Source organism: Hippoglossus stenolepis, chromosome 1, assembly GCF_022539355.2.
Source record: "Hippoglossus stenolepis isolate QCI-W04-F060 chromosome 1, HSTE1.2, whole genome shotgun sequence".
NCBI lineage: Eukaryota > Metazoa > Chordata > Actinopteri > Pleuronectiformes > Pleuronectidae > Hippoglossus > Hippoglossus stenolepis.
The window spans coordinates 19859702-19872290 of NC_061483.1; the positions used below are offsets into that span (position 1 = coordinate 19859702).

Sequence of the window (12589 nt, forward strand, 5' to 3'; positions counted from 1 at the left end):
TGAAAAGAGCTTGTGGATAGACAGAAACCATCATTAAATTGACCTCTGCCTATGTTTACATCTTTTTTTAATCACCATTCTTGGGTAATCATTCGTTAGGTATCTACTGTACATTAATACGAGTTATTATCTATAGTGGCACGCATAGCTTCTATGATATCAGACAGAAAGAAAAGACAGATCCTGATCAGGTCCATCGCAGAAAGACACAAACTACCACATGCAAAGACAATCTCTGTGTCAATATGTGACAGGAGTGCACTCAGAGGAAAACCACAAGAGCAACATGAAGACTCACTTTGACGCATCGAGCTTCATCAACAATATATCCCTGATTACAATGACACATTACAGCACTCTAACTGAATCTCGCAGACGGAGAAATCACCGAGCAAAACAGTTTCCGAGGAAGCTCCTGTGATACTCTCGTCAGACCTACAGGGTTTTACTCTCCCGCTGCTGGGATGTGATACAATGGGAGTAGACAGAGCTATTTATGTGCTGATTGCAGTTGTTACATCAGCGGCAATTTCTTGTCACGTTGAGTGCCATCACTAGCGAGGTTAGCTAAACAGATATCGCATTAGTGTGTGTTTTTGTATGCACATTTTTGTCATTCATTTAAGAGAGTACACGCCCGTGTGTGTACGTGTGTGTGCACAGCTTGGTGCATCTGTAAACTAGTTTGTCGAGCCTCCGTGCACCTCTTTCATTACAGCAATTGCAATCTGTTAAAAAAGAGATTAGATGAGAGGATGTACTGCATAAAGTCTATTAGAGGAATGAATTGCTTCCTGTACTCTGTGGGGTCGGACTCTCGCTGAGGATTAACAGTCTCTCAGGTTGATAACAGCCTGGATTCTCTACCTTCCTGTCCGCTGGTGCCCATTTAAAAAAACCCAGTCTGGAGTTTATTTCTGCAAAATTACCAAATATAAATTGTAAAAACATTAAATATGCTCTTTTGGATTTTTCAGAGATGGTAAACCTTCAATCATATAAATATACATATATACAAATAATAATAAAAGCAGATATGTTATGAAGACATCAACCTCAGAGCCATAGTCAATATTTTGGGGCTTCCCGTGATGACCATTCGCCATACAGTGTACACAGCTAGTTTCTTTTGTTGTTCGAGTTGAATATCTCCACACAAAACACAAACAATGATACTTTTTTATGGGGTTTTAGGGCCAGATGACATTTTGGCTAATCTTTGTTCACAGCTCTCTGCATGAACACTCAAAGCCTGCTCAAATGTGATTAATGACAAATGGAATCGAAAAGACTACCAGCAAAAAATAAATCGTATCCCTCACATACAGACCCCCCCCCTCCCTCTTCTCTCTCTGCCTCATTCTCTTGTCCTTTCAAATCATAAAAGCCCAAAAATGAATCCTAAAAAATAAATATATACTGCACACAACACGTGTGAGCATAAACACTATGGATTATAAAAGTGATAGTTGCAGTTAGATAAAAAAAAAAGTAAAAAAACTGAAAAAGGACAAATATCTCGGGACCATCTCTGTTCACTGGAAAAATCATCAACTAACCTTTCAACTGCACACAGAAAGTGGATTAGTAATTTATAGCCAGTGAAGCAGCTCCAGCAGAGAATTTGAGGCCTGTAATTTTACCCCCGGGGTGTCGTAACTGTTGAGGAGGGGGGAGACTCGGTTTTTGTAGCCACCCAGGGGATTTAAATAGGGGACATTTTCATCACAAGCTCATTTCTCCCAATGCATCCTTCCTGTCACCCCATTTACACCTTCCGGTGAGATATGCAAAAAACCCATTACAAGATGCTGCAGCTAGAATTGCCACCTGTGATCTGGAGCTTTAAAATACTGTAGAAAGTGCACAGATTTACATTGAACCAGGCAGTAAAACCACTTGAAACAGATATTTCACCATCATTAGACTGCAGGGAAGTCCTGTAGGATGTTTCATATAAAACACTGTAATACTGAACACAGACGTTTTCCAAAGCACAAGAGATTAGTATAACCACTGATCAACCCTGGTTTCCAATGGTCACCTTATAGTTAGCTTAACAGAAATGTTAATCAGGTGACAACAGGTAGACTTACTTTCTTTCTTTCTTTCTTTCTTACAGTTCTTTACACAAACCTGCAAACATTCATTTCATTGATAATCAATTGATTATTGACCATTCCATTACCTACTAGGGCTGCAACAACTGTTAATCGGTTATAATTGATGATAATTGATGATTACAGTAATAGTTGGCAACTAATTTAGTCACCGATTATTCGGGTCTGTTATAATACACGGCACACACTGTGACAGAGTCTGCTGAGGTGGGGGCAGTAAACCAGCCAATCCCGCGCCTTGTGTTGCTCACGTGACGACGCCATCTCCTCTCAGGAGTAAACGTTTAAAAAATGGCGGAGACAAACGCCGCTAATGATACAGAGGATTGTTAAAAGTGTGAGAAAAAGTCTTCAAGAAGAGTTAGCTGCAAGCTGTGTAAAGCAGATTTCACAATGAAGAGCACCACAACATCATGGTGGAAGGAACCTGAGGAGAAAACATGTAGGAGGCTTCTTCCTCATCTTCTTCTCTCAGTTAACTGGTGGATCGTTAACAGCTTTATGTTCATACTGCCGTAATGTTTTGCTGCTGTTTCATAAATGTTGGTACTTTTAACGACTGTCGCTTCCCCGATTCAACAAGGAGAGAGAGAGAGAGAAAGAGACAGCAGCGGTGGTCAAGAGACACAAAGCAGAGAAACAAAGATACTAAATGTAAATTTCTGATTGTTTCACAGCGGTTTTGTTCTAAAGCACAAAAACAACCTGCTGGAAGAGTTGAATGTAAATACAGACATGAATTCAGCTCAGTGCAGCTGGTCTGCTGTGAGTCACACAGACAGCTCTCTGTATCAGACGCAAGCAGGACAAGTCGTTTTAGTGTGTGTTAAGCGTGATTATCCACACTAAAACAGATATCAGTCAGAGTAAGACATTTTTATATAAAATGTATATAATATCATTCTAAACAATATATTATATTCTGTTTTAACTACTCAAATCTCCAAATTTCAACATATGTAAATGCATAGTAAGATTCAAACTACCTATATTATAATAATCTATTCCAGTTTTTGAAAAACACCATTTAATTCTGACTAATCATAAATACAACACCATACTGACTAGTTTAAACCTAATTTAAGTTATCTTGAATTTAGATGAATTTAGGACACCTTGAACTTGGATGACAAGTCAGAATTAAATTGTAGGTATCTGAAACTGGAATTATGGTTCTGTAATAATTAAATATCAGATGTCTGTGATACATGTAAAAACAGCATTGTACAAGGAGAACTGCTGGAAAGGTTCAAATTTAGCTTTTTGTCTCTTTATCTAATTAATAAATTAATCGAAAAAAATATGAGACAGATCAGTCAATTATCGAAATAATTGCAGCTCTATTGCCTACTTTCTTTCTTTTTTTCAGTGGTTTACACAAACCTGCAAAAATCTGTTAACAAAGCAACTGCCCACTTACACATCCAGAAAAAGCAACATTATGAATACATTGGAATTTGTTGTCCCACCTCCTCACAAATCTATGCAATATCAATACATAAATATGGAGTATAATAATATGTATAAAACATTATCAGACCCTGGTTATTGGTCTTATTATGAGCATGTCAGTGAGTCATCATTTAAGCCACAGCTAATCACACACATTTTAAATCAACTGACGAACTTACACAGCCACAGTTACCCACTGAAAGAGGGCACGCAAGGGTCACTACATCTACAACACTGGATTACTGACCAGTGGAATAACACACTCTACAGACAGATGTACTCTTCCTAGCTGTGGTTTTCTGTCAACGGAAGTTGCTCATGATGTACAGCTTCAAACTGTTAATTTTATTTACACACACGGTCATTGTGCGGACGCTTCGCTGTGCTCTGTCACTCTGGAATCTTTCCTCCCGCTCTCCAAACCTCCTCTTAGAAGATTAATAACCTTCTTTTCTTTTTGCCCTTCCCCCCCTCTCCCATTTCAGTCACGTCTTTTATTCTCTCTTTCCTCTTCAGTTTTGTGTGTGTGTGTGTGTGTGTGTGTGTGTGTGTGTGTGTGTGTGTGTGTGTGTGTGTGTGTGTGTGTGTCCACTGCTCTGCCCTTTTTTTCCATTTTTTTTATTTTGAATCTGCTTGTATCCAATCGATCTCTGTCTGGGAAAGGGGATTTTTTTTTTTCTCCTCCGCAGTTGCATTTTGGGTCATCCTGTACTTTTGCTGTTAGGTCAGTCACAGGAAACGGACGCAGTGGAGAAGACATGGCCGATATGAGAGCAAGGGAACAGGGACATGAATTACCTTTGGTTTGCGGATTAGTCTGCGCTCAGAAAGGACGGGAAATTCAAACCCCTATACACACTATAACACACAAACATACACTCAGGCCCATATATACCCATATCCAAAGACTGCATCATCATTGCAGTCTGAACAGAATCATGAACAGCTGCTGTGTGCTGATTTGTTTGGAGGTCAGGTCTTGCCTCTGCGTCTTGGGGTTTTCACAGGGAAGTGGGAGTCCTCCACAGTCATCTGGAACTCCCTCCCATGAAATATCCATAAGTGGTTCTGTGTATTTGATGTTTATTGCTGCCGAAAACACATTTATACCAGTATATGTACAGACTTCAAATACCACAGTTTGGCCATTGAAACAAGGATTAAGTTGGATACCAAGTAGATATATTTGCTAGTATCGGTAGCAGAAGATGGGGATGTCAAACCCAAGGCCAGATTGGATTTATTAGAGACTCTAAATTGTCCGTAGGTGGGAATGTGAAGTGTCAATGGTTGTTTGTCTCTATATGTGAGCCCTCCGACCTGTCCAGGGTGTACTCGGCCTTTCGCCAAATGTCAGCTAGAATTGGCTCTAACTCCATTTGCCACCCAAACAGAACAGATAATAGATGGATAGATGGAAACAACCCAATAGTTATACCTCTTTTCCACCAAATTTGGCCGTTAAAAGCAGGTTTTTTAAACGCAGATAAACTCGCTAAAAAGACGATTAGATTGACTCCATTCCCAAAGTAGAGTAGCTTGCCTTTCTGTTTGTTTCCCCCTGAGACTCATGTTCGACATCTCGAACTCCCCAGAAATGAGAATCTCTCTCTCACTTCTCTGTCTTGTCAGTGTTGCATTTGCACGAAACGAAGAACAAGATCGCTGTTGCACGTTGTAATACAAACCAGTAAGTACACAGTCGTTCATGGCTAATTATGCACCAGCGCTCAGAGGTTATGTGTTATAACGTTGCGCCAGAAAAGGAGCAACGTGAGCATCTAGACTCCGGAAATAAAGAGGATAGAACAAACTAGCACCTTCAGCCATGTGTCTTGTTTCCATCACTGTCAACCGGAGCTGGAGCCGATAAAAACCCAGTGTCTACAGTACCAGTCGTTTGACTTGGTACTGGATGCTGATTGACTGCATTCCCCATTGCAGACAAAAGCCAGATGTTAGTGGGCGTTAGTGGGTGTTAGTGGGTTTATTGAAAAGTGGAAAAGTGGCTTTAGTGGGAACATTTCTTCCATAGCAAGGCTGTGCGTATGTGCACACACTTTTATGTGCACACATAAATACACACACATTAGCATAACACTCCCATTCTCACTTTTACATAATGCCATCACTTGTATGCAAACTCCTGTAACCATCCTGCAACCCCACTGAGAAACCTTTAATTGCATCTCGCTATGACAGGTGCAGAGACAGTTATTACATTATTACTGTCAGGCTTCAGCATCTGTAGGTTTTGACGTCTGCATCCATCAATCCCCTACAACAGTTGCAAAGCACAGGCAAAAAAAAAGACTCAGTTCTGTTCTGTGTTACAACAGAGGAAGTGATTTGCATTTGTAATCCTCTCTCTCCTCTCTTTTCCTCCCGTGTCTCCCCCCGCAGCTCCCCCAATGATCCGGCTGTCAGTCAACGACACGGTGGTGGTGGACCCCGGGCAGGACGTGCAGTTAACCTGTGAGGTGACTGCAGGTTTCCCTCCCCCCAATGTGACGTGGTCGTGTTCCACCGGCAAACTTCCCCTCAGCGCACAGGTTCGAGGGGCAACACTCATTCTGCGGGCGGTCACACCGACTGACGCAGGCCTTTACAACTGCTCGGCTGTCAACAATGTGGGCAACCCTGCACGAAAGAACGTCAATGTGGTCGTCCGGAGTAAGTGAAACACGTGTGTTTGTTCACAGAGAGGAGGGCTCATCAAAAGGTGGCACATTTATGGTGAACCCTTGACATGGAAAGAATGTACATGTCAATGCGTGTGTCCATTTTCTTTCCCTTTGGTTTGGGTTCAAAATATTTAACATAATTTATCCTTTGTTATTCCAGTAATAATTTTGATTCCTCAATTCCTGGCTTTAAAACAGAAATCAATGCACGCCCATTATGTTTTCTGGTCATTCAATATGTTTTCCTCACTCATTGTAATCAGGGGGAAAGGAGCAACAGATTATAAAAACACATTAGTATTATTATTATATAACAACAAATACACACACACATAATCACATATGATTAATACTTTAATATTTTCCTCCGCCAAGGAGGATATGCTTTGACCCCCCCATTTTGTTTCTATGTTTGTTGGTTAGTATTTTTGTTTATAAGTTGGGTTACACAAAAAAATTAATATATGGATGGATAACCACAAAACCTAGTGGAAGGATGGGGTAGGGAAGAACCCTTCAAATGTCAGTGTGGATCTGGAACATGGGGCAGATCCAGGGATACTTTTGTCACTTTCTTTAACATTGTGAGGTTAGTGTTTTTCTCAATATTTTTGTTGAGAATAATTCATGGACCTGGATGACAAAATCAGGCATGTGTAAAGGACTGGTTTCTATGAGTGTGAGCAATTTGGTTCAGATCCTAATAAAAATCAGGATCTGGTGAATTTAAATGAGCTTTCATTTTCATGGCAGAGTGATCTACTGGGTGCCATTGTAGTTATTATTTAGACTTTACGCACAGGAACTACTTCAGTATCCTTGTATACTAAGTGTGTGTGTGTGTGTGTGTGTGTGTGGTGTGCGGCACACGAGCAGTTGATCCATCATTACAGAGAGCTGATGTGAAACTTGTCAGGATAGATGAGTTAAGTATCGTTCGTTTTCTAATTCCCCTACTCTTAAAATAAAAGCCTTCAATTCTCCCTCCCCTCCGGCTATTTTTAGCCCCTTTAATCATCTTTATTCACTCCAATTAGTGAGACTGGAGTGGAAGCAATTAGCGACACTCTCTTCTGTTAGTTAACACTGTAGCGAACGTATGCTGGATGGGTTTCTCCTGTAAGCTTAATGGGCCTGAACGCATCGTCACACCAGTGCAGGTGGCAACACGGCAAATGTCACACACACACACACACACACGCGCACACACACACATGCTCACACACGCGTTTAGTGAGTGGAGAAATAGAAGCTGGCAGGTGGCACATGCACTCGGAGACACATGCAGCCGCAGCCTCCCTGCATCACACACACACACACACACATAAGGGCACACACTGCATCCTACCAACCAGGTAAAGTGGCATACTTGTGTTAACCATATGGTCACTGCCTTATATCCCTGGCTCGACCCTAGGATCTTGTTAACAAGCTCAAAATAAGTTAAAATCAAGCCCCTGCCCCCTCTCCTCCTGGCTGCCACTCTCTCCCCTTGGTGTGGTAACAGAGAGCTGTTTTGTATTCAACATGGAAATCGGTTGGGGAAACGCAGCCTTTGAAACTGAAAATTAAATGTGACAGTGTGAGAGTTACTCTTTGTCCTTGATTTTGTTTCCCCCCTCCTCCTCTTGCCCCCGTTACTTTATTCCGTATCAGGCTCCTTTTGTCTCTCCCTCCTTCACAATTTGCTTCTTCCTCTCTCTCTCTCTCTCTCTCTCTCTCTCTCTCTCTCTTTCTTCTTCAATTTCCTTTGGTTTCCTTTTGTTGTCCCGCTGCCTCCTCCTCCTCGTGCCTCCCATACTCTGTCACACATCTTCCTTTCTGTATTAGCCATCTTTCCTCCTCCCTCCACTTTTTCTTTCTTTCAATCACTTTTTAATTCTCTCACTTCCCCTCTCTACCAATACTTAATCAACTCTTTATATTTTTGTCATTCTTAAAACTTTTTTCCACGTGTGGAAAAAGTAGTGTAAAATTGTATTGAAGTAAAAGTACTATTAAAAAAGGAAAGTTTTACTTACCCCCCCGTCTGATTAGTTTCTCGAGATCTATGAATTATACAACAAATCCACAAAAACATTGAAATACATCCTATCTCGTAATGTTAAAGGAAGCAGAGAAACACCAATTTTTTTATTTTAGGTCTATTGGGCCTTGGTGGAGGTATGCACTCCGGTCTATTCTATTTTTTTTTTATGTCATTCTTAAAACTTGAAAGTACTTTAAAGTAGAACTAAGTTACTTTTGTACTTTAAAGTTAACTCAGAAAAAAGTACAGAGTAAGTTATTCAAAATGTTCTTGGTTAGGTGTGGTTCTTCAAGGCTGTGGAGCAGATTCGGTGATGGTGAGAGTTCTATGAGGAAGTTTAGAGCTGAATCTTCTGAATGAGGAAGGTTCAACTCAGACACAAGAATCGATGATTGTTAGTTGAGGTACATTAATGCAGCGCTCTATTTTCAGCATGAAGAAGAACTTAATTAAATGCAGAGATTCTATTTGAAAAGTACACTTGAGATTTCTTGAAGCATCATAGACGTGTTACCTTCATTACATGTACATAGACCACAATAGAAAGTATTCAGCTTCTGCAGAAGGAGCATCCTGAGTTTCCATGTCCGTGACCTTTCTTGACATGAAATTTGGAATCATTTTCCCTTAGGGGAATAACATATTGTTATTATCAGGTGTATATGCATTGGTATTTCAAAACATATTCACTGTCACATCACACAAACAAGATAAATTTAAACAACTCACCAATGTAAAGTAACTCAGTTCAGCAGCAGCTCTATTAGGACTTTTCAGTGGCTTTGCTGTGACATGAGGTTCTTTCATGAGAAACCAGTGATAGAGAAGGTGCTGCACATAGAGGTGTGTGTGTGTGTGTGTGTGTGTGTGTGTGTGTGTGTGTGTGTGTGTGTGTGTGTGTGTGTGTGTGTGTGAATGGAGGAACAGCAAACCTGGACTCTAAGAGCTTTGGTAATCAAGACTAGAAAAGTGCTGAATAATTCACAGCCAACTTGTACACTGTATGTACATATAGTGCCCCTTGTGGAATCCGCTAAATTTGAATTTGTGAGTTGGTCACTGAATTTATAAGGGAATTTCAAGCCAGTTGCACAAATATGTTAAGATTGGAATATTTAAATAAAATTGTTTCTTTACAATTTTATAATTGTTCTCTTTGTTATTGTTTCTTCCATAAAATATTCTTGTCATTTCCAAGTATTTTCTGAGTGATAAAATAAAATAAAATATTTCACTGTTGACATTCCCCCTCCATTCACTTTTTTTTTGTCAGGCCTCCCATAGCCAGTCCCTCACACCGTACGATCCGTTTAACCCTTCTTCTCTCTTCTGCCTGTTTCTACCACCACACACAGCGATGAGCAACCTGACCTTTCAAATTACACCCGACTCCAACAAGGACAGCGAGAGCATCCAAATGGGGCGGGACCTCAAGCTGTCGTGCCACGTTGATGCCACCCCGCAGGACAAGGTCAACTACACCTGGTACAAGAACGCCGCGCCTGTCTTCAACTCGGACAGCCTGATCTTGCTGCGCAGTGACCCTGACATGGCACCTGGCACCAGCAGCTTGGAGATCGTGGACATGAAGTTCAGAGACTTGGCTACCTACAGCTGTGTGGCAAATTTCCCCGGCAGCAGGGTTCCGGAGCTCCGTGTGGATGTCAACATCTCTCAGAACAGTGGTAGGATTTCAGTTTTTTTTCCTTCATATCTCCGTCACACTGAGACCATTTCTTTAAAGTGATAAGATAAAATATAAATGCTTCAAATGGGCAATACATTTTAAATCCAAATACTCTTGTGGGATTAAAATAAATGCATATATTTAACTGCTGATTTACTTTAAAGTGAATTTGGTGAAATCTGCACTGGTAAGAGGCCAGTCAGATGTCTGAGGTTCCAAACTGGGAATTCTCTATTCAAGTAGACTGTATCCTGATCCCCACAGTGTCGAGTTGATTTATGAAAAATCCACCTTCACTAAAATGCATTTTCTCCATTGACTTGCTGCCATGTTTAATCTCTTTTTGTATCATTTATTTTTTTAAGCCGGTGATAGCCAGTGGCTGGAGGCATTCAGTTTTCAGGTTGTCTGTCCATCCACCAGCTCCCTTATTGAACACCTTGATTTGAATTCCTTCAAAATCCGTAAAAATTTTCAGTTTGACTCAAGGATGAACACATTAGATATTGGTGGTCAAACCCTTTTTTTACATTGTGAACACGTTATCTTACGAAAGCCGCGAGAGAATCCTTTCAAATTTGGTACAAATGTTCACTTAGAATCACAGATTAACTGATTAGGTTTTATATATATAGTAGGTATAGATTTCGGTGGTCAAAGGTCACAGTGGCCTCATAAAACATGTGCTTGGGCGCTTGAACAATACCTCAACTCTGCCTTCAGGGAATTTCTTCACATTTTGACCAGTTGGACTCCAAGATACACTGATAGATTCCACATGTCAAAGGTCACGGTGACCTCATATGAGGCTGGAGAAGAATTGTGTGCAGAGTGAAACTCCACTGGTTGTCAGAGGCACACAACCATAGGGCTGTAGGTCTACTGTCTATATGCATACTGGATTATATACTTAAAAAACAAAACAAAAGGGATAATGTTGATACAATACTGTGATCTGAGATCTATCCTTCAATGTTGGTACGTCACAGACTTTGAGGATCAGCGAGCACTGATCTTTTCTAATGTCCCCATGCATTGAAACAGTGAAACATTTCTTTTTATACTCAGTCTGTGTCTGTTTTAGCCAGTTTCTGTGTTCACACCATTTGTCATTTTAACGCCATGTCCACCGTATTGCCATATAAAGACATGTATACATTTCTTTCTATTTCATACTTATTTTGCTGTGCACTTAATCATTGAATCCTCTACCTGAGCCATTTAGAAAAGTGACACTTTTTCCTCAGAAAACCAATCTGCTTTCACTTGCATACAAAATGTATATGTAAAATAATTGTATTATGTATTTATATTGTGTCATTGTTTTACATTAGAAATTCATCTCCCATACGTTATTCATGTTTGTCTCAATTTATCTAGAAGCAACAGATTAAAGCTTTACATTTTCTCACTATTTCTTTACCACTTCTTTCTTCCATTCTCTTCCAGTCTCTCCTCCAGTGCTGTCAGTTCCGCCAGGAGGTCAGGTGGTCAACGTGCGAGAGGGAGGCACCGCTGAGCTGGTGTGCCTGATAGTCGATGGCAAACCACGTCCGCCTATACTCTGGTCACGGACAGAAAAGGACCTGCTAATGCCAGCTGAGAAGACTGTGGTTGAGACCCCTGACGGCCGCTTGAGGCTCAAGAATGTCAGCCGGGACATGATGGGGGCGTACCGGTGCCAGACTGCTCCGTACAACGGGCTTAACATCAAGCGCAGAGAGGCGCAGGTCCAGCTCAACGTGCAGTGTAAGTGTTGATCCGATTATTTTCACCTAGGAACTCGAACAACTCACAAATTCCAACAACATCCAACATTAGATCAAGCAGGGTCACACACTGAGAGTATTATGCCACCACTTCCTGTGCTGTCCAGATTTATTTCTCTCAAATACCAGTATAGCTGTATCTTGTCTAATACTAGAATAAAACAGATTTATATCAGCAGTACCAATAAAATGAAATAAGTAAATGAGCATCAGAAGTACAAATGTGTAATAGAAATGTGTAAAGTTTAAATATTATAGCAGGTCCAGGTTATTAACAGTAACAACTGTTGCACCACCACAATGGCAATATTCTGTTTAGACACCATTTTGTGGCAGACTTTTGTTTTTTGTCTACAGTTCTTACAAAATCACCTTTGTTTGGATTTCAAAGGCCACAAAGTCTTACCTTGTTGCTAAGGTGACGTAAGGGATCCATGAAAATACTACACCACATTTTGCTAATGAATACGTACCATACATACAAATAAGGAAAAGTATGGTAATGTAAAGAATGTTAAAAAGAAAGAGTTTGAGGAACTGAGGATGGATGTCTGAAAGCCTCTGTGAACACTGCAGTCAGGTTTGTCCTTACAAAACCCCAGAGGATGGACTTTGAGAAAGGAATAGGATCTGTAAAGTGACAAATAAGCTCAATACCTTCCTCCTTCCCATGAGATCAGTCTTTTACAATGCTTTCATCATGACATCACTTCTGATTACTGGACATCTTCCTGCATGTAAATACGCTGAGAAAACATAATGTGACTTGCAAATTTGATTTAGATTTTAATGAAAACGATTACTTTGGGTAATCACAAGTCTTCCTCATTTATTGATACAAACGACAC

The 12589-nt window shown here is 40.5% G+C and overlaps 1 protein-coding gene across 2 annotated transcripts in view; it reads left to right on the plus strand.

The window, feature by feature from the left end:
* Positions 1-12589, plus strand: part of LOC118113156 (MAM domain-containing glycosylphosphatidylinositol anchor protein 1) — a 175484-nt gene that overhangs the window by 116035 nt on the left and 46860 nt on the right. For both annotated transcript variants that reach the window (XM_035162589.2, XM_035162598.2), the window contains exons 7-9: positions 5976-6245; positions 9641-9970; positions 11422-11721. In XM_035162589.2, coding sequence (XP_035018480.1) covers positions 5976-6245; positions 9641-9970; positions 11422-11721 — 900 coding nt within the window. The remainder of the gene's footprint in view (positions 1-5975; positions 6246-9640; positions 9971-11421; positions 11722-12589) is intronic.